The sequence below is a fragment of the Drosophila ficusphila genome, unplaced genomic scaffold (assembly GCF_018152265.1).
Source record: "Drosophila ficusphila isolate 14025-0441.05 unplaced genomic scaffold, ASM1815226v1 contig_607, whole genome shotgun sequence".
In the NCBI taxonomy this organism is placed as follows: Eukaryota; Metazoa; Arthropoda; class Insecta; order Diptera; family Drosophilidae; genus Drosophila; species Drosophila ficusphila.
The window spans coordinates 885,350-908,877 of NW_025064537.1; the positions used below are offsets into that span (position 1 = coordinate 885,350).

Genomic DNA, 23,528 nt, shown 5'->3' on the forward strand with positions numbered 1-23,528 from the left:
CCATCGTTTAATAAAATATACACTTTTTTGTCATTTATTCATCTTTAATTCTATTTTGATTCAGGAAATATCATTTGAAAGTGCAGGTTTGTTAATTTTGTGTTAAACAAGCTTCGTATGGGGTATAAAAACTTTAATTATTATAATAGCTAGAGTTACCTAAAGTTTATTACCAAACTTGATCACTTGGAAGACCCTTCTTCTGCTCTCCGGTTCTCCGCCTTCTCCCCAATTGTCCCTCTCTCTCCCCAATCGCTCTTCTTTGTGCCGGCGACGTGAGCTGGTATAAATGAAGCCAAATTCGAACGCAACCGTTTAGTCCGAAATAATTCATTAAAGCCAACGCACCTCGAAGATCGCGCGTTCTGTTCCGATCCGGCCAATCGTGTATTTAAAGCGACCCACAGAAATAACTGTACGAGACCGGTAACAACAATAAAGTTTATGCAAATTCGCGGGTGTCGGCATGTGAATGTGAATGGAATTGTGTGCGTGAACCATTTCCGCTTCGGCGCTGACATAAATGTTTACAAACAAACAATTTTAAGCTTGTTTAGGCTGTCTGCGCAATTATTTGCCCCCTAACATTTTCACCCATTCGCTTGCGAAATATTTACTTGTGCTAACTTTTATGCTGGGCCCAGCATACACAAATGCTTTCCAAATTTATCGGGCAGTAAAAGTGCTATAAACAATTTATAGTTGCCAATTTCTGGGACCTTGAAATATATATTTTGAGCAATAAATGTGTTGTAGATTAAATCTTTACTAAGTTTTACGAGAAGCAAGTTAAACATTTCCAGGAATAAAAATCGTTTGAAAAATTCATTTTACCAAAGATAACCAACCGAATAATAAGATATTTACGAGGGATTTTAATACTCCCTCAGGTGATAAAGGTCAAAAAATATAATTCATAAACGGACATCCATTACGATTCCCTATAAAACACTGATCTTTGGCATTATAGTTAGCCAAGTCGTGATTGAACTCGGCTCAATCAAGGCGTGACTGAATTATCTGGGAAATTAACAAGAAGCACTTTATCATAACAATGTAATTATAGAGAATCGCCATTTCGTTTAATCTTTAGCTCCGTTTTCTTTGTTGTTTGATTTCTTTGGAAGAAAATTCTCGTTAGTCTCCCTATTGGTTGGTAAACAGGCAAATGAGTTTTCCGTTTACACAAGCGATAACCTTGAACTCTACACTAAGCTCGTTCAACAGGTGATTGAAGCCGTCGTCGAATTGACATAATTCCAGTCAATGCAATCGAAGTGGAATTAAAATGCGAATGGCAAACAAAACGTAAAATAGAAAAACATTCAGAAACTGTGACAGGGACACGGCTAGAGTCTAAAATATAAATAAAATATTAACGGAATAGAAGAGCCCGCGTGCAGCTAACGAAGCATAGACAAAAACTGATTAAGTAAATTGAAAACACAACTTAATTTAGGAAAGGTGGCTTAAGAGACCTTTAAATACTCTTACAAGAAAAAAAGGGGTTTAAAAATAAGTTATTTAAACCAGCATTCATAGAAAAAATACTGTTTTATTCACCTACTATACAAATCGTTAAGAATTTGTTCAAACACAGAGAACAAGCTACTTTGTTATTTTAACATTTTATCACTTCATTGAAATTTTAATAGTATTAAAAGCAAGCTAATAAATTGGATACGTACCTTTTGAGAAAGGTAAAAATATTACTCATACGTTGCACCCGGTACAGTGGTGTCTCGCATGTAGCAGCCAGTCAACCAGCACAGTAGAGCGTTCTTCCCACAACACTTGGCCGTCCATCCGTCCATTTGGAATATTTATAAACCCAGCGAATAATTGAGTGAGAGGGATAGGGAGTGTAAGAGCAAGAGCGAGAGAGCGGTCAGCTATTCACTCACTCATTTAGCCACTCATTCGCTTGCCGTTTATTTGCCGCTTCCTCAAATCATTTAAGCGCATTTCACGATTGTTTGTCTTTCCACACAGAACAGAATCGAATCTGCCTGCCGGTGAACATCAACGTTTTAAAACCTTTGAACCCTAAATAAACAACGACAAAGTCCTAAAATAAAAACTTAATAAGTGTTTTAAACAAGGGAACTAAAATGAAGCTGTTGTTCGGTGTTTTGGTGACCGTTTTGGCCCTTAGTGGAGTTTTCTCATTACCAGGTGAGTAAAAGCCCTTGAAGCGACCTGTTGTAAAAATCTAGTTTGGATGTACATACCTCATATTAAATTCCATTTTGATACTGAAGTAAAAATAAAGTAATTACGAGGCAGAAAAAAAGTGTTAATCAAACCTTTTGTAAACCGAACCTTTTGATCGTAAAGTGGAAAAATAAAAGTTGATAAATGTTAATGCACATTATTCAATAAAGGAATTGCGTAAGGCGCAGCCTAATTGACTTTTCAAACGACTCGTTATGAACAATAACTAGAAATTTGTACACAATGTTTAATATTCTTTCCGCACTTTCTCAGCTGACTAATAATATATAAAGTTTAAAAGAAGTCATCATTCACCTTTTGACTTTAATAACAAAGAAAGCTGATAAGAAATGGGAATTTCAGGAACATAATCTTCTGTAATTATTAGTGATCTGGAACATTCTGGAAGAAACTAAATGATTGTTTCCGTGAGATCGTAGACTAAGCAGACTCATTTTGATAACAATAAATAATACAAATATTTTGATTTGAGTATAGACAGGAGAAATATGAAATTCAATAATAAAGCTGGCATTACTTCGTATAAACAAACCTTTATCAAAACAAGGAGTGCATGAATCTGTTTCGATTTAAAAGGGCCATTTGACTTGATTTCTCGGCAGATTGAGGTTTAAAGTCGATCTCGTTTGCCGTATAATGATGGCAGCATGCTGTCCTGCGAGACACTTGACAATCAGCCAAATGCATCTTACAGATACACAAGTAACTACAAATGGCAAAATATCTGAAACTCTCGGATGCGCCGAGCAGCATCAGAGATTCAGCGTCCTTATTGTCATCATCAGCGTTTGCTGTTCGCTGCCTTTGGCTGCCACTTGAATGCATAAATTGCTGAAGAAGCTGCCAGCGAATTGCAGATGATGGGCGGCTGTTGGGATTGGGAGTGGGCGTGGCAGTTGCAGTGGCAGTGGGTTGGCAGCTGCCACAGCCACTTGAAGTTGTCAAACTCGCTGCAGTCCAAATCATTTGCAAGGAATATGAAAATTTTATGCAACACTCGAAAATCACCGTTTTTCGGCAAAGGTTGCTTGAGATTCATCTTAGCAATGAGTGTTTTAAATTATTGGAAAATATTTTGTAAATTGATGGGAAAACATGACAACAGGGCTCGCAATATTCTGGTTAGGTGGTGTTTTATTATTCATGAATCAAATTTTAACCCCAATGGGATATTATTTAAATTTATGTAATGACTCTAAACATTGACTTGATTGTAATCGGATTATACTTTTTAAATATGTAAGGTGATTATGATTGAATGTTCCATTGTTCTCAGCCTAAAAAAAACTAAGTTCAATTAAACTTGTTGGAAATGTGGAAATACTGGATTTAACTGCTTCTGATTTACATATTTCCATATTTAATTTTTATGGCTATGAATAGCTCGTATGTAGATTATAAATAAATATAAAATAATCGATTACTGTTTTTACTGGTTTTCAAACTGAGTAGTACTTGTTCTTATCTTGATTAATTATATAAAGCTTTCACCCAACTCAAATCGGTTGAACGAACTCACACGTGAATATGATGCACTCATGTTCTGGTTCTCTTATGTCCATTTCTCGGCCTGATTGCAAGTGAAATTCTTGAGTATTTTCTTTGCCGGTTTTCATTTGCTGTATTTCTTTATTTTGTTTTTATGGGAACGGACCGTGTCAGTGTCCCATGGCCAAAAGAATTGGGTTAATTATGGCCATAATTCGCGTTTAAGGCCTTTTTCCAGGGAATGTCTTTCTCTGGCCCAAAACAAATTGCAATTGCATGCCGACATAAATCACTTTTGTTCTTTTTTTTTGCTGCTCGTATATGAAACTATGCGTGGAGTAATAAAACTCAAAACAATTATGAAAATTATTGTTAATTTTTTTTTGTATTTTATTGTTGGCATTTGTTATTGAATGGGCAGGCAATTTGTTTAATTTAGAGACGTATTTATTTATGCAAATTGAAGTTAATTTTCGGACCTTTTCAAATATTTTGTATGATGAATGGCTAGATAATTAGCATTTTGTGTCTGGCCTAAATCGGTGGCAATTGGAATGAAGTGGAAAATATTATAGTTTATTTATTGGTTGCTAAGCTGATTACGAAAAAATTATTGACAAATAGAGAAAGCGGCAATTAATTGAGTTTTAATGCAAGGATTATATATTTTTAGATAAAATTTTATTTTCTAAACAAAAAATGCATTGGCTGTTGTCTTATTTTTTTCTAATGATGGTATAACTAAAATTCAATTAAATCAAACTGGATTTTAATCACGAAAATTCATTAAAATTATTAATACCTCTCGCCACAAATTCTATCCAACCCTATTATTTGTTTATTTTAAATCCACGTCAGACAAGGTTGTTTCAATTAAAGCTTGAAAACCAAAGTCAATTAAATGCACAAATCGTTTAATTACTAAACACTTTTGCTAACTAAATAAAATGCGCAAAATTCGGACTTTTAATTTAAGCCGACTTAACTTGACTTCGCCTTGTTGCCTTTGATTTTTGGACTTTTCGGTGGAAAACAAAACAAATTGAGCTTTGTCCAAATGAATTTTAAATTAAATGAAAACAACAAGAACGAAAAGCTCTCAGATTAAATGAAATTCCTTTTTGGAATTTAAGCTGCAACTTTAATCGTTTGGTTATTAAAAAGATTTTTGTCTTGATTTCAATTGTCATCTTATGGCAAATTATGGATTAGACAAACAAGAAAACATGGGCTTAAACAATTTATTGAATAACAATTTTGTAGTTTAATTTCTGTGTTAGGACTGCACAGTTCTTCGTAAAATTTTATACGACATTTTAAATAGTATTTAAAGTGTATTTTGAATTTTTACTGTAACAACTGTTTCGCTTGAAACCAAATGACTAATCACTTTCAATGGAAATCTACTCAAAAACTTTGTTGTTGTAACGTGACTACGAATTCAAAGGGAGACTCAGTAAATGAGATTCGAATGTTTAAATGTGCATTTTTTGAGTATAGGTAAACCTAATGAACAAAAAGTAATATTACTATGCACCTGTTGCATTACAATGTGTCTATATATTATGTATCTATAATATTTGTTAAATTCATTTAAATTTGTGAACTTTCTTCGTGTTTGTGAAATAAATATTTGCTTAATAGTGGGATCACATTTAACATGAGTCATCGGCAGCTGTTAAATTAAACTAAAAGCTTAACTAGCCAGTGTTTTTGTATAGTATTTGCCTAATCAACAGTGAAATGCCAACAATACCCCAGTGAGAATATACACGAGCGAAATTTGTAGACTCTGGACCACTCATTGGACATCCAGCTGAATTGCAATTGTCAGATGTCACGAAGGGATTAAGTTCCCCCTGCGCCGACGCCCCTGTCCAATTAGACGGTGACTCAAACTCTCGTCGTCTGTGATTGAGAACTACTGCAACAGCAGCCCCAACCATCACAATCAGCCACTTTGGCTTGGCTCTGGTTCAATGTCACGTAATCGCTGCAAGGTTTCCCTCGGGGGGGTATTACCCCCTCCCGACCCCCAACCTCTGACGTCACACAGCCCACACGGCCACGCCCCCTGCCCTCCACCCTCCGCCCTCCCCACCTCACCTCTCAGTTTGCCGCCTCTTTATGTTAATTTATGTGCTGGCAAAATGTGCAAGCGCCTCTAATGCTCAGCCACGCATGGCGCAAACCCAAAATCAGAAATAAATTACAGAAGGCAGTCAGTCGACGGCGGAGGCAGTTGCTCATAGTCAGCACAAACTGGGAGAATTAACACGGAACAATCGCACGGAGATGGTTATGCGGAGTGGTGTCTCAGCAATTAGCTAGGAGCCATAATTATAGGTGTCTTTTAAATGATTTTTAAGAGTTAAGTTTCTGGAAGATAAAAGGTGCCAATTTTATAAGTGGTTTGCGTAGGCATATATTTATTAAATTCCATTTATTATTAACTCTTTTTGTCGTAATAATTAAAGAATAAGAAATTATTAAGGGAATGAAAACTAGTTGATGCAATATTTACAAAAGCAAACCTTAACCTGAAAAGCGAAGTTAACGAACATATAATATGTGTGTAAAACAGTTCAATATAATTAAAGGATATATTAATTAAAGGATATATTGTGTAAACACCTGTATATATTTCTAAAGAATTGATCTACTTTTTCAAATCATGAAATCCTCTTAACGACATAAACCCTCGTGTAAACATGGAAAAGCGCAGGAATAATTGTATATTATAATGAAATCCCGTACATTACTCAAATACTCAGCTGGCAGTTGCAATGTCAACGCAATGCAGCTTTAAACGATTTGCCAAAAGGGGATTTGCGGATGGCGCATTAGGATTGAATGGGGCTGGAAATGAAGGGATGTGGGTTGAAAGTGGGGAATGGGATCTGATTTCGGGACCCGTCGGCAGCTGCTGCCATGTGTCCTTCTGGTATGGCTGTAAATTTAATGAGATTCCTGTCAAATTAATTTCCGGTTATGATTAGATTTTCGTTAATAGCAATTTGCGGTTTTTGCTGCCAACCAAAAATATGCGAAATTCAACTCCCATTTCCTGTTTTCCTGCTTGTTCCGGCTGCTTCCTTCGCCTCCCATTTTGAATTGATTTGCATTTGCATGCAACACTGTCGCCATGCAACATTTGCAATGATTGCACAAAGTGTCGGCTGCAATTATCTGGCCAACAAATTGCGCCCATCATCGTCATGAGTCTGTTGCACAATTGATTAACATTAAGTAGTTTAGTAATCGTAAATCATGTTCAGAGGGCCTCACCCACAAAACCCTGCTGGCTGTGGCATTTATGAAAATTTTGCATATCTGGCAAAGCCCAAGAAACCAAGAAATCATTTGGAAGGCTGCCAAAGTTGCGGCGCGTGTGGAAGAGGTACTGGGATTTATTTGAGCATATCAAGACTTAATTGGAAGCCTCCTCCGGATTCTCAGAACAACAAAACACTATGCTGCCTGAGTTATTGACACTTTTGTTGATATCAACTTGTGTGTTTATTTGATAATTCATTTATCTGCTTTCTTGAAATTCTCTGAATACACAAAATACGCATTTTGAAGTATATTTTTAGGAATTTAAATACATAATACGATTTAAAATATCTAATATTAGCCAAATGCCAATAATTGGTTTATTTCACATTCAGCTTATTCATTTCAATCTTGTTAAAATTTAAGGATATTCATTTTATTTTATAACTTCATATAAAACATTGTTTGTGTTTTGTTAAAATAATTATCCGTAGTACAAATATTTTCTATTCTTGATACATAAATCAAAAACCAATTATTTTGTAGCAAAGTGCTCTGCTCCATCAATTGCAATCCGATGCCGAATTTAAAGTGAAAGCTTTCAGAGCTCAACTCGCACTCATACTCATTCAGGCCAGACTCAGACACACAAATCATTAACAATTGCACCACCTGCCACACTTTCCTCCCCAATTTCCCCCCCTTTCTCCATCGAAGCAAAAACCATTTACAAATCAAGCCCAAAAATCAAATCTGAACGCTTTTTCGTTCTTTACAAATTTTCTGCACGTACACGGCGGCAAAAATGATTCTTGATCCAACAGAAATAATGAAGGCCGAGGCAAACAATGGCGGGGAAAGCCTAAAATTAAACAATTTTACTTTTTGGCAATTTCATTTTTGCTGCTTTGCAGAATAATTTGTTGCATGTGGCGACGATATGACAACAACAACAATTTCCAAGGGAAAAGGGGAGGGGTGGTGTACAAAGGCGGAGCGATTCGTGTCCGGGACCAAACAATCAAAATCAAATTCAGATGAAAAAACTCATTTTAAACGCGACAAACGTAACGTTCAATCTTCCAGAACATTGAGTACGTGACACGATTGTCACATTCGACAATCCAGGAGAGAGTAGTTCCCGCGGGAGAAAGGGGCAGAAAGATACAATTCACGGAGAAAAAATCATAAAATGTTAACTATTAAATCCGTCACTACACTCTTCAATATGGAGAAATAGATATAGAGTCTATATGATTAAATACTAGAAATAATAAGGAACCCAATTATGTTCATCCAAAAAATTTTATAAACAATTTTCTTTTATATAGATTTGACTATAAAATGTACTTATTTGGGGAATACAAATAAATTTGCCCTGCTCTTATTTACACAGGTAGTAAAATATCAGTAAAATATTTTAAGCATTGAAAAATAAAACAAATTGTTATTTATTTGAAATTGATTTTGGAATTGTGTATTGTAGACAATACAAATTTTTAAATTTCGGGTTACATTTTTTCTCTCAGCTTACACACAGTTACAGCCAAAATATTTTTGTTCTGTTTGGTTTAGGCTCGCGTTGTGTTTTTGTTTTGGCTAAAATGCAAATGAAGTGGAGAGAGAAATGAAAATGAAAAATGAACGCAGCACCTGACTTGACTTGTAGGATAACTTGGAGGTGGGCTGGAATTTTGGGGAGTGGGAGTCGCAATCTGACCTAGCGACCCAAAATTAATTGAATTAAATTTGATTTTATATTTATTTCGGTTTGTTTTGGTTAGCGGTTCTTTATCAACTTCCTTATTGCCAACTGTGGGCACGTAAAAATTGGATTGTCATGCAAATCTTGATTTTATTACGCTCTTATTATGGAGTGAAATGGGGTTGTTGAAAGATTCATTCATTAAGTTACTTGTTTGTTTGGTTAATGAAGTTGTATTGTTCGCCAAAGGAATTATGAATACTCGTAAGTGGTTACATTATCAACATCTAATTTAGAAAAGTAATTTAAAAAGCTTGATTTAGTGTAAACTTTAACTGTTTCCAACTTCCTTACTTCTTTGACTGTCTAGCCACAAGCTTAAAACCTTAAATGTAATCCCGGCAATTTGTATCGTAATTCCTCATTGAGCTATCTACTAAATCGCATTTGTTATCTCCGCTCAAGTCATTAACATCCCCAGTCCACCCATTTCCCCGTGGACCATCGAATCCATTGAAGCCTCCACTAACTCGAATCTGTCACAGCCCATTCTTCTGGCCGTTGCCCAACTTATCACGGCCTCATATGGAGTCGCCACTCAACGCGACTGCCAATCAATTGTAGACAGAGGGAAATAACCATGCAGATAACTAGAACTGCACCGCATCCTCTAATAGGCAGCGCATCCGCCACACTGAATCTGAATCATGCACTTCAAAATTTATCGAAACTGTAGCACATTCTCTAAATAAATGTTCAAAATTGTATTTCGCAGTTGATTAAATTTTTACAATATCGAAAACGAATAGAATTTTTAAATGAGTTTCAATTATTAAATTTAATTACAAAAATTAGTTAATATTCTAGTATTGAAAGTAGAATGAAATATTTTGGTTAGCCCCTTTCAAAATATTTATAAATTTAGTTTCCTTTTGCGCTTTAAACCTTTTTAGTATTTTATTTACTTGCCATTTATGTGAATTGTTTAATACCTAACAAATTCGTTTCCTTTTAAATGTGGAGTTTTCAAGTGTATCGGAGCCCACAGAGTGGCAATAGAATGGAGACAACCGTGAAACGAGACCCATGTGTGACCCCAGCTGTTGTTGCAGCGCGTCACATTAATCAAGGCACCCAGTGGCCGTCTCCACACCCCTTTACCACTTCACCCCCTGAAACCCCTTTGAAAGAGCAGGGATTGGGTGCCGGGCCCCCAGCCCAAAAAAGCTAACGTCATCGCACATCTCGCACATCAAGGGGATGGCCGAAAAATCATTGTTGACATTTGTAATTAGAATTGATAGCAAGCAGACAGACAGCAGCCCCTAAAAAGGGGGTTTGACAGGGGCGGGGGAAGTTGGGTAGGGGTAGGGGTTCAGACGTTAAACTAATTTCGTTTTCGTTTTTCCAAAGCTCGATCCGGAGCGATATGTGCACTTTGCGAAGGGGTTCTGCACGTCCATCATTTGTTAAACTTTTTTTGTCGAACCCAAACTGTGATTGGAGGGAGATGATAACATGTGCGTGTTATTTCCACTGGGAGAAATCTTAAACTAATTTAACTTGGTTAGCTTGCAGACCAGATAATATGCTTTTAAGTTTTAAATGCATTTTATCCTTAAACGAACTTATTTTGATTATTACCTTATCAAGATGTTCTAATTCATTAATATTAAAAATGTATTTTCCATTTTCAAATTCAAAAACAAATATAGAAATAGGATTTGAATTTCTAATTTTTTTTTTTTTAATCAAAAATATGTTGAAAGTTTACAACTATGTAGTTTCATAGTGTTTTAAGCTGTTTTTAAGTTTTAAAGCAGGGGTTTAGTGTTTTTTTTTGTGCGGTTCGACTTTAGCAAAACTGTGGAAAAAATGTTTTTTGTTAGAAATCCGTTTCTTTAATTGAATATTTTTTAAAGTGAGTGACATATGCGTGCTAGCAGAGCAGCAGCTCACAGAATCACGCAGGTCAATTGAATGGCATTTCACTTGGAGAATGACAGCAACTAAGCTTCAGTCTGCACTTTCACTCGATTGGGGTGGTCAGTGGGTGGAATTTGGGTGAGGGAGGGGCGTGGGATGGGAAAGTGGGTGGCGACTCAAAAGCTGGCTTTGATTTCACTTTCGGCTCGACTGCTGTTGACATTTACCCCATGACCCCCTCTTCAAGCCCTCAAGTGTCGTAGAAATGCGTGTGTGTGAATGTCTGGTGGGGCATCAAACTAATTTTCCCCCTGTTTAGAGTTCTTGAACGTGACACAAGTCTGCACTCGGGCCACGCCCACTCCCCCGAGGGCCGCCCCTTTGGGTTATTCGCACTGCCTTGGCTTGGCTTCGACAGGCATTCGAGTGTCTCTGGCCAGTGGTTTTCAACTGATTTGAAATCATTTTAACCCAAATTGCATACAATCGAGTTTGCCGGGAGGCGGCTTCCCGACATCCCGACATCCTGTCCGCACACTCCTGCCGAGGGGAACACAAATGTTTGTGTGTGATTGAAATGCCTTTCTCTGGTCCGAGTTTGGGTTTCGGCAGTGGGTCCCCTGCCTTCCAAAGGCGTCGATACGCCCTCCTTGCAGCTGCAAATGCTCCACAATTGGGCGCTCGCAATCTAATCTGTGATGGGATTAGGCTAATGGATTACGGCCGGGTAGGTGATTCTAAAAGCGAGAACTCCTCGGGCGGAGAAAGTGTTAACAGAAATGAGAGAAGGATTAATTTGGTGAATTTTCGATTTTTGTGGTAACCAATGCCTTAACATAAGGTAAATATTTAAAGAGATTGGTAATAGAATGTTATTGTGGGGCCACGAAAGGTATTAAAACAAATATAATAAACAGATTATATTTAATTTATGAAAAAATATAATTTATTAATTGAAGTTTGATTAATACTTTACATTTAAATTAAATTAAATTAAACGACTGCTAAAAGTATAAACGAGCAATAGGAAATGCATTTTTTTCATTAAGAAAAAACGTGTAAATACACTTTAACAATCCATTTGTTGTTAATCCTTTTTTTGCACCTCCGCGCTTTTAATAATTGCCTCAAGCTGGGGCGAAAAAAGAAGATTCTCAAAAGATTTACATAGCAAACTAACTTTTTGCAACTACAATCATAATTACAACAAGAAGCCCAAGTCCCTTCCTCCATTTTCCCCGAAGGCATTAGGGGAAAAACTTTTTACATTAACCGAAGTGCGGCTATTAAAAATTCATTAATTGCAGGCAAATGCATAAAAAAGCAACAAAGTCGAGGCAAAAATTCGCTGGAAAAGTTTAATTGATTTGTGAGCGCCAAAATGGTAAAATAATTGATAGATGGCGAACGGGATGAATTGAGGAAACAGCGAGAGGGAAAATCTCTAATGAGAATGCCCTGCAGCGAAAGTTGAAAAGTTGTATTTATTTTGAACACCATTTTTTCATATTTTATTCGCCACTATTTCTATTAATTAGAAAACTTTTGCCGCACAAGCGGCAAATCAAATTTTTTGTGAATTGAATTTGCAATTTCGAATGGGCAACCGGAAAATGGCAAATGGATAGTGAAAAAGTGGTGAACTTGTCTCGGCAATAAACGAGCAAGTATTACACATATTTCATCAACAATTTGAACGTCAAAGTAATTGAAAACGCATGCATCGATGGTGGCCAAAAGCGAATTGCAATTTTGTACGTAGCCAAAAATCATATTGAGGCCACTCAGCTATGTTGCTGGAAAGCCGCAATATAAATTTGATGGCCAGTTTAGCTTCGTCCCCCTGGATACCAAAATGCAATGGAATCCCAGGCAACTCAACGCATTTGGCCAGCAGTTTAATTACCATTTTCGACGCAGCGAGTGGGAAATGCGAGGAGCATGTGCTATTTTCCAGCAATTTTCCATCGTTAACGAAGAAATAACAATGGCAGTTGCCAATTATATTTCCGTATTTATTCCTACTCGAATTTCCTTGAAATCCCTTTCAATTATGCTTTGATGGATTATGCAAAATATTATTTTGTGAAACGAAAGCATTAAATTACAATTTAAAGTTATTTGAAAATTCGTCATTGTTATTAAATCAGTCATTCAATTGTCTTTATGGCAATTTCTTGAATTATTTCAGGAGTATATTTATGATTTAATTAAAGATTTCGGTGGCTCGACTTTTATAAGAAAGCATAAGGAAAACACAATTGAAATTAATGCCTACAAATCTCAGTTATTATTTCCAGCCACGAAAATACCAACTCTGTCCACAGGGTCGGAAAAATTCTCTGAGCCAAGACAAAGAAGTCCGGTGCACAAAATCATCATTGCTGCTGCTCACTAAATTATGCAAAATTGTACAATTATGTTAATTAATTGACGCAGCCAGCCAGGCACTCCCACTACTGCCCCTTGGCCAATTAGCGCCATAAAACGCAGGCCAAGCGATTGCCAGGGATTTTATTTCGGGCTCCCAGTCCCAGAAAGGCAACAAAAATGGAGGGCGAAAAAAGAAAACAAAAAAAAAATATACGAGTGCCACGCCCAGTCGCTTGTTAACCTTACATAATTAGCAACAAAAATGTTCGTTGTGTTTAGAACAAAAGCGCAGCGCATTGCAGAAATTTCCGCAGTCCCTTTCGGTCTCCCAAAAATCTGCCAACTGGCTTTATTAATTCCATAATTCAGCAGAGGCAGCGCGGTTATTATGCGAGAAGTCGGGAGCAAAGCCGTAGTCCCCTGTCTGGGCTTAATTATTGGAAAATTAATGAAACTGCCATGTTAGATGTTTTCACATTTCCCGTGTTTTCCACGTTTCGCATGATTAATGGCCATTAAAAATGAATGAGGTGTGGGCGGAATGAGCGATGGGGTTATCTTTTGTATTTTGTGCCCTCTTTGTCTAGTGGGAAAATGTAATTCATTTTTAAATTTTAGTTTAGGGGAACATTTTGTACTTTGAAAACTGCTCTGACGACGTATATTAACCTTTCTCCTTTTAGGAGAGCAATATAAATACTTTGAACAGTTCATATCAACTTTCCCTCTGATTTTGTTATGATTTTTATTGGTCAGCTGAAGCTTGAGCACTTGAGCAAACGTTTTTTAAAGTTTAACAAAAGTTGGGACATGTTTTATTTATACAAGTTAAAGAAAGACATTTTATAAAAACCGCTGTGTTCAAATTAAGGATAAATGCATTTGACACAGTGAACGAAACACCTAATAAATTTATAAAAAATTTCCACAAAGGGAATTTGCAGATTCGGTGTCTGTGGATGTGTCAACTGTGCATTTATGTGTACCAATAAATATATCCATGGTGCATATTTGCCGGCAGGTAGCCCACTTTCATATTTCATATGCACCACCAAAGGTAAATATTTGCACTTGTAAATGACATTCACGTCTGCCAATCTGCCCCCTCTCCCCCGACGCCTCTGGCCCATATTTGGGCTCTTTGTTTTTGTTTCTTCAATTGCTCCACTTTATGTTTGAGCTCTGTGGGACTTAAGGGGGTAGAGGGGAGGAGGGGTTGGGGCGCAGAGTGACAGGGGGTAGTGACATTTTTTCACAAAACCCCAAACATATTGCGGGCGTCGTGTATATTTCTCATAAATCGGCTTAAAAAGCGAACGTAAAAAGGGAGCCGCAAAAGTGCATTTGTTTGCCGTGCACCCCTGAATCAGACATCATATCTCAAACCATGACCCCTTGGGGTCACACACTCGTACACTCGCCTTCTGCGTAAGCAATTTCACGCAGTACATAAAGCCTTTCATATTTCACATTTCATTCCAACTGCAGGCGAACCGAGTTGCCCGGAGATGAGTTGAGGAGTACACTCTGCTTGACTTATTTTTAACGTCGTTAGTTGCGTGGGAAATCCCCGATACGAAAGGGTATATTCGATTTGGCTTGCAGTGGCTTTGAATACCTTTAAAACTGCATCAATATGATCTGAAGTTAACTAAAAATATCAATTAAACTTATGTTATTATTGTCGAAAACTGTTTTAAGAAACAAACAATTTCTCTTGTTCTGTCAATAATGAAATACAATGTTTCAGGACATTTAAGATGATTGAAACAAAATTTAGAAGTCTTTTACAAACTATAGCCCACATTACCCTTACATATATTATGCTATGGATAGTATGCCATTTATATCTTGATAATGAGCCTTAATAAGGTTAAAACTATAGTTTTGGTTAAACAAATTCTTAAAATAGTAGTAATCAACGGATTCTACATTTTTTATACCCATTTGTGAATCCATTTTAAAACTTTTTTCACTAAAATTGGGTTAAATAATTTGCTCAACAGATTCTGTTCAGATTTTTATACATCTTCTACTGGGTAACTTCTGGTTGCGGCCACTTCTCTTGGCCGATTTGTGTTATTTGTGCTCCTCTGGCCACTTGTTGTATGATGGTTGTGTTGCCTTGTTTTGTCTGTTGTCGCTGTCAGTGTCAGCTGCTGAGATTTATGAAGTGCAACATGCCAGGACTGAAGATTGAGGGAGAAAAAGATTGAGCGGCGTGAAAAGCTGAGGGGAGAATTTATCTGCGCCTGCAACCCGACTGCGCTCCTCCCACTTTAAATCCTTGTCAAGGCCTCGTTATTTAGGGGCTCTCTGATAAAGCCTTGGCCCACTTTTTCAAGTAGCACTGTGAAATCAAAATGCTTTCTTAAATATCCCTCAGCTTTTCAAAGTTCAAAATGGGGTAAAGGTCAAGAAGGAAGGGGCACTTTCATTATCATATAACTTCGAGCAAAAGGGAGGATGAAAAATTATGCAAAGCGAAGATTGTGTAATCAGCGTTAATGAGGCAGGAAAAAGGGGTCCTTTCCCGCTGATTTGGCTAATTCAATCCGATTTTCACCAGCCAATTTGCCCCTTAATGATGACTAACAGTGTTTAATTCCCTCTTAAATAGCCATTTCCTTTTGCTTTTTTAATTTTAGCTAGAAGCGACCCGCAGGACGATGCGGAGGTGATTAAAGTGCCCACTCGGCCCGATTCTGAACCGGATTTCCATAACTTCCGCGGTGTCGTCGATACGGGCGCCGGTAATCCCTTCTTCCAGCCGAGTCCTTCCAGCTTCAACGTGGGCTTCTTCGACTCCTTCGATGGTGAGTGCTATGCGTCACATGCGGCGTATGCGTGATGTTGCGCTTAATCGGCTTGAGAATTTTTAATGATATTTTAATTAAACAATATTTTAATGTGGCCTCAAAAAAACGTATGCGACGCAATTACATGTCTCGAATGCATTTAATGTCGCCATTATTATTCTGCTTAACGATGATTGAGCGGTTGTCGTATTACGTATACGCAATATTAGAGTAGGAGCGGATAATAACAATATTGGAAGAGAGTTTGTCATTCGATTAAAAATTTAATTACATTTTAAAGTTAGATACTATTTGGGATAGTTACAAAATGGTTTAAGCTCAATACATCATTACAAGGTTGGTTACTATAGATTTTTCTGTAACTAAAATATATTTTATCTTTATAGAGAGCATTAAAATATTCGAGTATATCTTTATTATTTCTGGCCATGGTTCAAAAGCACTTCCCCTGAGTCTGGCCAATTAGCCAACTGTCCTTTGGGTACTTTTAAACTTTTCCATCTCTATTTCCGCTCACTCCCATCCCCATTTTGTGGAAGTGAAATGAAAAACAATTTATCAAAATATTATGTCAAGTTCTTGTAGCCAGACAAAGTTTATTTATTCCCTTGTATTTATTTCTATATTTACGAGGGGTCGAAGGGAGTGGCAGGGAGTAGGTCAAACCAGTCTGTTGACCATTAAAAGTGAAAAGTTTTGCGCCTCGTCTTGCCAATTTCTGCCTAACTAAGACCGTAAGACGAAGCTGAAACTTCATAAATCTTATCCTAATACGTTCTAGGGGTAGGATAAAAACTTGCCAAAGCCCTGGGCATTGTGTATGCATAAAAGTTGTAATATTCTTTGTTGTTCTATTTTTTGGGTTGGGCATGGTAGACTGTTGGGGGTCAACGATAACGAAGCGTAGAAAATGGTAGAAAATGGCATATAGACAAATAGAAAGTTGAGCGTTGCGGCGGCCAGCGAAGTTTCTTGTCAGCGAATTATGTTCGTTATACTAGCAGCAGTTTCTTGGTTGGGTAAAACCAAAAAAGAGAAATTCATCATAATGCTCATTCTTAAAAGATAATAATACAATCCTTTAAAGTGAAGAAATTTAAAACTGTTTTCGTTTGGAGAACTATTTCACGCAGCTATTTAAACGCATTAAAATGCAGCAGGCAAATGAACTGGCGACAAGCGGCAATCAGCAACCAGGCCAAAACAAAGTCGTGCAAACAATGCGGTCAAGAATTTATGACAAGGTTGGAGAGAACGCAAAAAAATCGACTAGAAAAGGCCAAAGAACTAAGTCGAAGATAGACATACTCGCAGAGCAATAAGAAAAGGGGTTGCAGTCGGGGGTTGGGGATTACAAAAGTGCAGACAAGAAAATGACGGAGACGCCGGCGACACAGAAAACGCTTTTTAGTGCGTTTACGGATTAGGGATTTTCAAACTGAAAAATACATTAGCATGAGACAGAGGCGACAACGGAATGTCTTTCGTTTCCCGAGGATTGGGATTGAGACTCAAGGGAAATTTTGTGGACCAGTCTAGACCAAGGACACCTGCTCCGATTCCCACCGGGTCTCTTGAGCATCTGTTTAAATTTTTTTGTTTTAAAATATTTGGGGTGCCCTTTACTGGTTCCTGCAACTATTGAAAATTTAATCATCAAAGGGGTGATAGCTTCAATTTTTAAATTTGACATAAAAAGTTCTTTATAAAGGATTATTCTTTAAGAATTAAAGCTTTTAAGTTAGAGTTTAGATTCGTCTTTTAGCCTTGACACCTTTTCACAACAAGCAAAGTAAAGTTTTTTTATTCATTATAATATTTAAAGAACAAATAAATATATGTTTTATAATATTTTTGAACAAATGCAGAAATGAATGATTAGATTATTAATTTTAATTTTAATTTTTGCTATAAACCAGATCTTTTCCGTCGTCTGCGCACTCGCATTTGGCCTGTGATTGGCAGCGATTCTAGTGAGGATAGAGCTCCTGCAGCTGACGATTCCAGCGATGAACCTGGCAGTGGCTTTGCCTTTGGCCTGCGACCCTTGATTCCACTGAACCCCAACAAGGCCAACACTACTTCCACTGTTAAGGTAAGGATTAGCACCAAAAAATACCTTATATATTATATATTAATCATTAAGTTTTAATATCTAAATTTGTGTTAATACGAATTAAACCTTTTCTGTATATTATATATACTATATATATTAATAAATCCTCTTCCCCTTTAGGTCGTCGATGGCCACAAGGTGGAGATCAACGAGACGGTTTACGGGGACAGCAACAGTGTGTTCAAGGTTCGCTTGGTGAACGTGCGTCCCTTGGAAAGTGGCGAGGAGGTGGCCCAGGGAGTGCACACCAACGGGGGCGACTTCCAGCCTGTTTTGGCCCCCAGCACCTCCGCCCCTTCCACCAAGGGGGGTGAGTTCGACGAGGAGGACGACGACGATCGCCGCGAGCCGCTGGAGAAGCAGCCGGAGGACAACGAAGTTCGCGACATCGATGAGCCCAAGGTATAAATATATTTTCGACAAAGAAACGAACTTTCTTTGAAACACACACTTAACCTGGAAATGCTTGGCAAGCGCTCTACTAACCAATAAAAAAAGCGATTTGTATAATGAGATCTTTTATGAACTTGTAATATACCTAAATACATATTTCTATTTCTTTTTTAAATAAAGTTTTCCATAAAACTAAGCAATACAAACTGTACATATATATATTTTGGAATGCCTGCGTTTATTTTAAAAATACTAAAAGTTATAACATCGCAAAATGCAACTGAAATAAAATCTTATTGGTGACTTGGTTTGGTTGTGGTTTGCTTTTAGTTTTTTATCACTTCTGTTTTATTAAAGCTTTAATTTGATAGTCATAGTGTTTATTTTTAATTGCATCGCCTTTTTTAGTTGCGTTACTGTATAATTAAGTTTTGCTAATTTGTCAGGTCAATAATCTGTTCAAACCGCAATCGTAAATATTTCATTAACACGACAAAATGTTTAATTGTACAATTAGATGGTTTTTTCTTCCTTTTTAATATCGTTCCTGCAGTCATGTAATATTCATTTTGGTTCATTGGATTTGTGAGTAATTTTATCCTTTTTTTCGATGGCATTGCATAGCATCTAAATTAATAATGCAAACAAATTATAGTTTGTGGCCATAGCAGAAAAAAAATCAATGTAACAAAATATTATGCAAATGTGTAGATAACAAAAAAAAAAAAATAATGTGATGAGAGACAAAAATATTTCTGAATTGTGTAGTTGACAGATAGAAATATGAGTTCATCATGGCAAACTTTATGCAAGAAGAGTTTGGGATTGTTTGATATTTGTTTACAATATGAGAGTTATTTTGGCTTATTAAAAATATAAATAAAAATATAGTAACTAAGAAGCATTGATTTATTTCTGAAATTTAATAGAATTAAAATTAAATTGAATACAAATGAACGGCCACTAAAATCATTTACATTTTATGTTACTTTTATAATAGTAATACTTGAAATAAGAAGGATTGCTCAAGATACCAAAAAAATATATTAAAAACGTTTTACCATTTGAGTAACCTCTCATAAATAAAGAACTTAAATTAAATCAGGTTCACACTTTAATCTATGTTAAATTTCGGATTAAAGTACATTAATATTTTGCTTCCTCTCGACTGCGTTTTCCTCGATCGGAGCTATATAAAATATGTGCATTTTCCCACCCATCATTTTCGCACCCTTTGGGCAATTTACCGTTTCTTCAGCGGTACATGCATCATATGCGACAATTTTTCTTTGCGTTTTTGTTGCAAGTCCATTAATTACTTTTAGGCCATAATAAAAATTAATTTTTATTAAAAGTCATGCGCCCCGCTCGCATAAATCCTTGTCTTGGGCGTTGGCCCACCGTTTGGCGGTGGGCGTGGCAGTTGGGCAAAGGGGGCGGAGGGGGCGATGAGGGCTGTATTTATGAGAATTTATTGTGGCGAAATCGACGAGTGCCGGTTGGATAAATTTTTTGTTGCTCTCTGCGTGCCGCATAAATCAGCGGGAAATTAATAAATGACCGTAAAAAAAATTGCAATGCGGCGTAAAGCGCAATTATTAACAACTTTAAAGTTGTAAGTGACATGTCAACGTTTAAATACGCAAATTTAAATTTAAATAATGCCAGCGGTGACATTTTCGTACCCGCAACGGAAGCAAGAAAAATGGAAACTATTCGCACAAGTTGCGAATTGCATTCGATTTGTTTTTATATTTCCATTTTAATTTTTTGTATGTCCAACTTTATTTTTCATCTCGCGCGGATATTGAAAGTTGTGGTTTGTGTGTAGGGATGTGTGTGTTGTGTAGGGTGTTGTGGGCGGCCTGACTTCTCATGCGTTTATTTGAATTTAATATTCATGGTTATAAATATTAATACACACGGAAGGGAGTGCCAGTGAAGTTGGTGAGGTAGGGGTGCGTTCATAACTCCTTTTCCAGCTGGATTGAAATATTGAAAAATTGTTGAAGGCTGTTAAACAATTTGGCGATTGCAACTTCTGCAAAAAGCTGTGCCATAATCCAACACACAAACGACTGACGATTTTTATTAATATTTTTGCATTGAAAAGCGTACAAACAGCAATGCAAATGCAGATAATTCACAGATGAGAACTTGCAAACTTTTGGCAGCTGCATTCAAATTGCTTTTCATTTCAAAATTGAACAAAAGCATTTGCAGATGTACACACTTAAGGGGGGAAATACAATTAGAAGGCCTGAAATGAGGGCTATCTTTGGGAGTGGATTGCAAGAAGGGTATTAAATGAATCTTAGTGATTCTTTTTGCATGTTATTAGGTAATTATTGAGCAATAAAAGTCAGTCAAGTTTTTTGAAAAATATTGTAATTAAGCCCATTTATGATCAATAATGTAGAGTCGTGTTTTTAGGGAAGGACTTTGCGCCGTGCAGTCTCCAGGTCCAGGATCACGACTTAAACAAAAAACAGCAACTGGGCTTTAAACTTAAAGCTACCGCGCACACCATGAATTAAACCATATTTTAAAAAATTATTTTTTCATTAAAAAATTTTAGGTTAAAAAAAATTTCAAAAAAACGATTTTTTTTGACTTTGATTGTAAAAAAAACATGTTATAACAAACAAATATGAAAAACCGTTATATTCATGGTGTGGAGAATTTAATATCAAACATAATGCAAAAAACCGCATTCGATTAAAATAAAATCTCTGAGCTGTACATTGCACGGCGACTTTGAAAACACGACTTTTCAGGAGAAGCGTTTAAAGTTTACTTTTGTGCATGCCCGCCATATGACACACCCTCACTAAATTGCGTATAACTCTGAAAATAAGTACCGGACGGCTTTATCCTTTTAAAGGCTTATTCCCAGATATATTTGGAGTACATTAAGCCAAAAAAATTTTTCGAAAAAAAAATTTCTAATTGTATTTCCCCTTAAGATAAAATATTTAGCTATTTATTATTAATAATTATTATTATTAATATAATTATTGTATTTATAATTTTTATTATTTATATTATTAATTATTAAATATGCCTTAAGTATATTTAAAATACATATAGCATTTTTTCAAGTTAACGAACACAAAAAAATTTAAAAGGGGCTACTAAAAGAATTCATTTGTGGGTAATGACAGTTGCATTTTTTGCTTTTTTAAACCGTGCGGAAAGTAAATCACCGAAAATGTTTTGAGTCACCCAAACGATACTTATCCATCACCTTTGACAACCATAGAAATTCACTTCGCTGTTCAATCAGCTTGAATTCTTGAGAAATTCTAAGGAAACAGAAGATGTGACTCAGTAGCAGTTAATCTGCATTAATCGCTGAAGTAAGTGAGCCCTCGTTTTGTCTCTCTTAAACCCCAATTTAAATTATTACTTTGTGTTAAATCATCTTGAAAAAATGCTTTACCTTAATGACCCCATCGAACCAAATAAGTACAAAATCATATTATTAATATAAATTTCTAAGAAAATGCTACCGAACGTAGAGTAAAATGGCAAAAAATAGACTTATGACGTCACAAGACAAGAGTGAGACGCAATGAGCTGTCTGCTGATTAAACAGCAAGCAAGGTGACTCACGAGGTGGTCACTTCAAAACAAGCGAAAATAATGAATGAAGGAACTATTAAGAGAAGAGTACTTTAAAGAGAGGAGATAAGAGCTCCTCAAGATATTTCTGTAAGCTTCCGTAAGCTAAGCTTTCATACTGTCGTTATCTCTTTCACACTCGTTTTGAAGCCGTTAGTGATAAGCTGATGTTATTCAGACTCTCTCTTTCACTCAATCTCATCAACTGTGTTCTCTGTCCATGTTACGAATTTTATAAAAGCGTAAGATCGACTTGACAGCAGCTTAGTTCAAAATTTAAAGCGGGGTTCAACCATTGTGAGTTTTTACTGGTCTAAATATCGAAAATATTTAGCTACATTATTTAGAATACCTGATCATTTTTGTAAATAAACCTTTTTATTAATCGTGCCTAATTTCATTGTTGTGACACATTCTCTATTTAAAAATATTCAAATCTGCTATAAAATTGAATTAAAAGGATGAAACACTACATATAAGTTGAAAACATATAAAAATAAAAATTATAAATACATTTATATATTTACATTTTCAAAATTACTAAACTTGGAGCATCTGGCCTCTGGACCTTAGTGATTTAATTAAACCATTTTAATTTTGCACGATGGCACGGCATTTGATTTTAACCATTACCCAACGCACCGATTGGCCCTAAAACCATCAAACATTAACTAAAATTTTATTTTATCTATTTCGCACACACGCACACATAACGCACTCTAAAATCACAAACACGATGCACAGTCCACAACACCAACAACAACAACAACAAGTTCTACAACACAACAAACCATCAGCTCGCCCGCAGACTCAGAATCTGAAGCTTCAGATATCAGTGAGGAAATAATGGAGACTCTCTCGGAAGAACAGAAGAAAACCATGGATCAACTGCAGGCAATGATGGCATCCGTGCAGAAGGATTTGGATCAGGATCACGAGGACAAGGAAGCCTTGGAGAAGAAAGAGAAGAAGGAGCGGGAAGAATTCGACTCCTCCGATGACGAAGATGGCGAAGCTACAACTCCTGTCATGATGAGCGAAACATTCAACGATGAGTGGGCCGAATTTGAGCAGGATCCAGATCAGGATCAGAGTCAGGAGGCAGATCATGATCCCGAATTTGACCTTGAAAACGATCTGAACAATGAGATCGATATCGAGGAGAACTTTGTGCCCATCGACCTGTCCAATGATATCGCAGTCAATGATCAGGCTGCCGCAGATCCCAATTTCCCGCATAATCCCGATGCTGAAATTATAGTGGGTCCATCAGTCATTGGAACCATGCCCATGTTCGAAAAGCTTTCTTTGGAAGACTCTTCAAAGTAAGGGGTGAATGTCTCCATTTAGAATAGGCATTGTCTTTAATTTTAACTCACTAGTCTTAAATACTTCATCGAGGATATCTCTGAGAGATCCAAAGAAATCGGCATTCTCTACAACCGTAATTTATCGTATTTATTTCGACGGAAAAACAGTATAAGGTGTGAATTTATTTATAGAAATGAAATACAAAAATTTAATAATAAATGATAAATTTTAAAAATGAGTTCAATGTTTAAGTATTATCTAT

General features: G+C 36.5%; 1 protein-coding gene across 1 annotated transcript; it reads left to right on the forward strand.

The window, feature by feature from the left end:
• The first annotated feature begins 312 nt into the window (after nucleotides 1-312).
• On the forward strand, nucleotides 313-23,504 carry LOC108094512 (nucleolin). The gene is made up of 6 exons (XM_017195112.2): nucleotides 313-415; nucleotides 1,993-2,175; nucleotides 15,652-15,819; nucleotides 17,742-17,917; nucleotides 18,059-18,340; nucleotides 22,700-23,504. Exons 2-6 carry the CDS (start codon nucleotides 2,112-2,114, stop codon nucleotides 23,282-23,284), a joined length of 1,275 nt encoding a protein of 424 aa, XP_017050601.1. The 5' UTR covers nucleotides 313-415; nucleotides 1,993-2,111; the 3' UTR covers nucleotides 23,285-23,504.
• The last annotated feature ends 24 nt before the right edge of the window (nucleotides 23,505-23,528 follow it).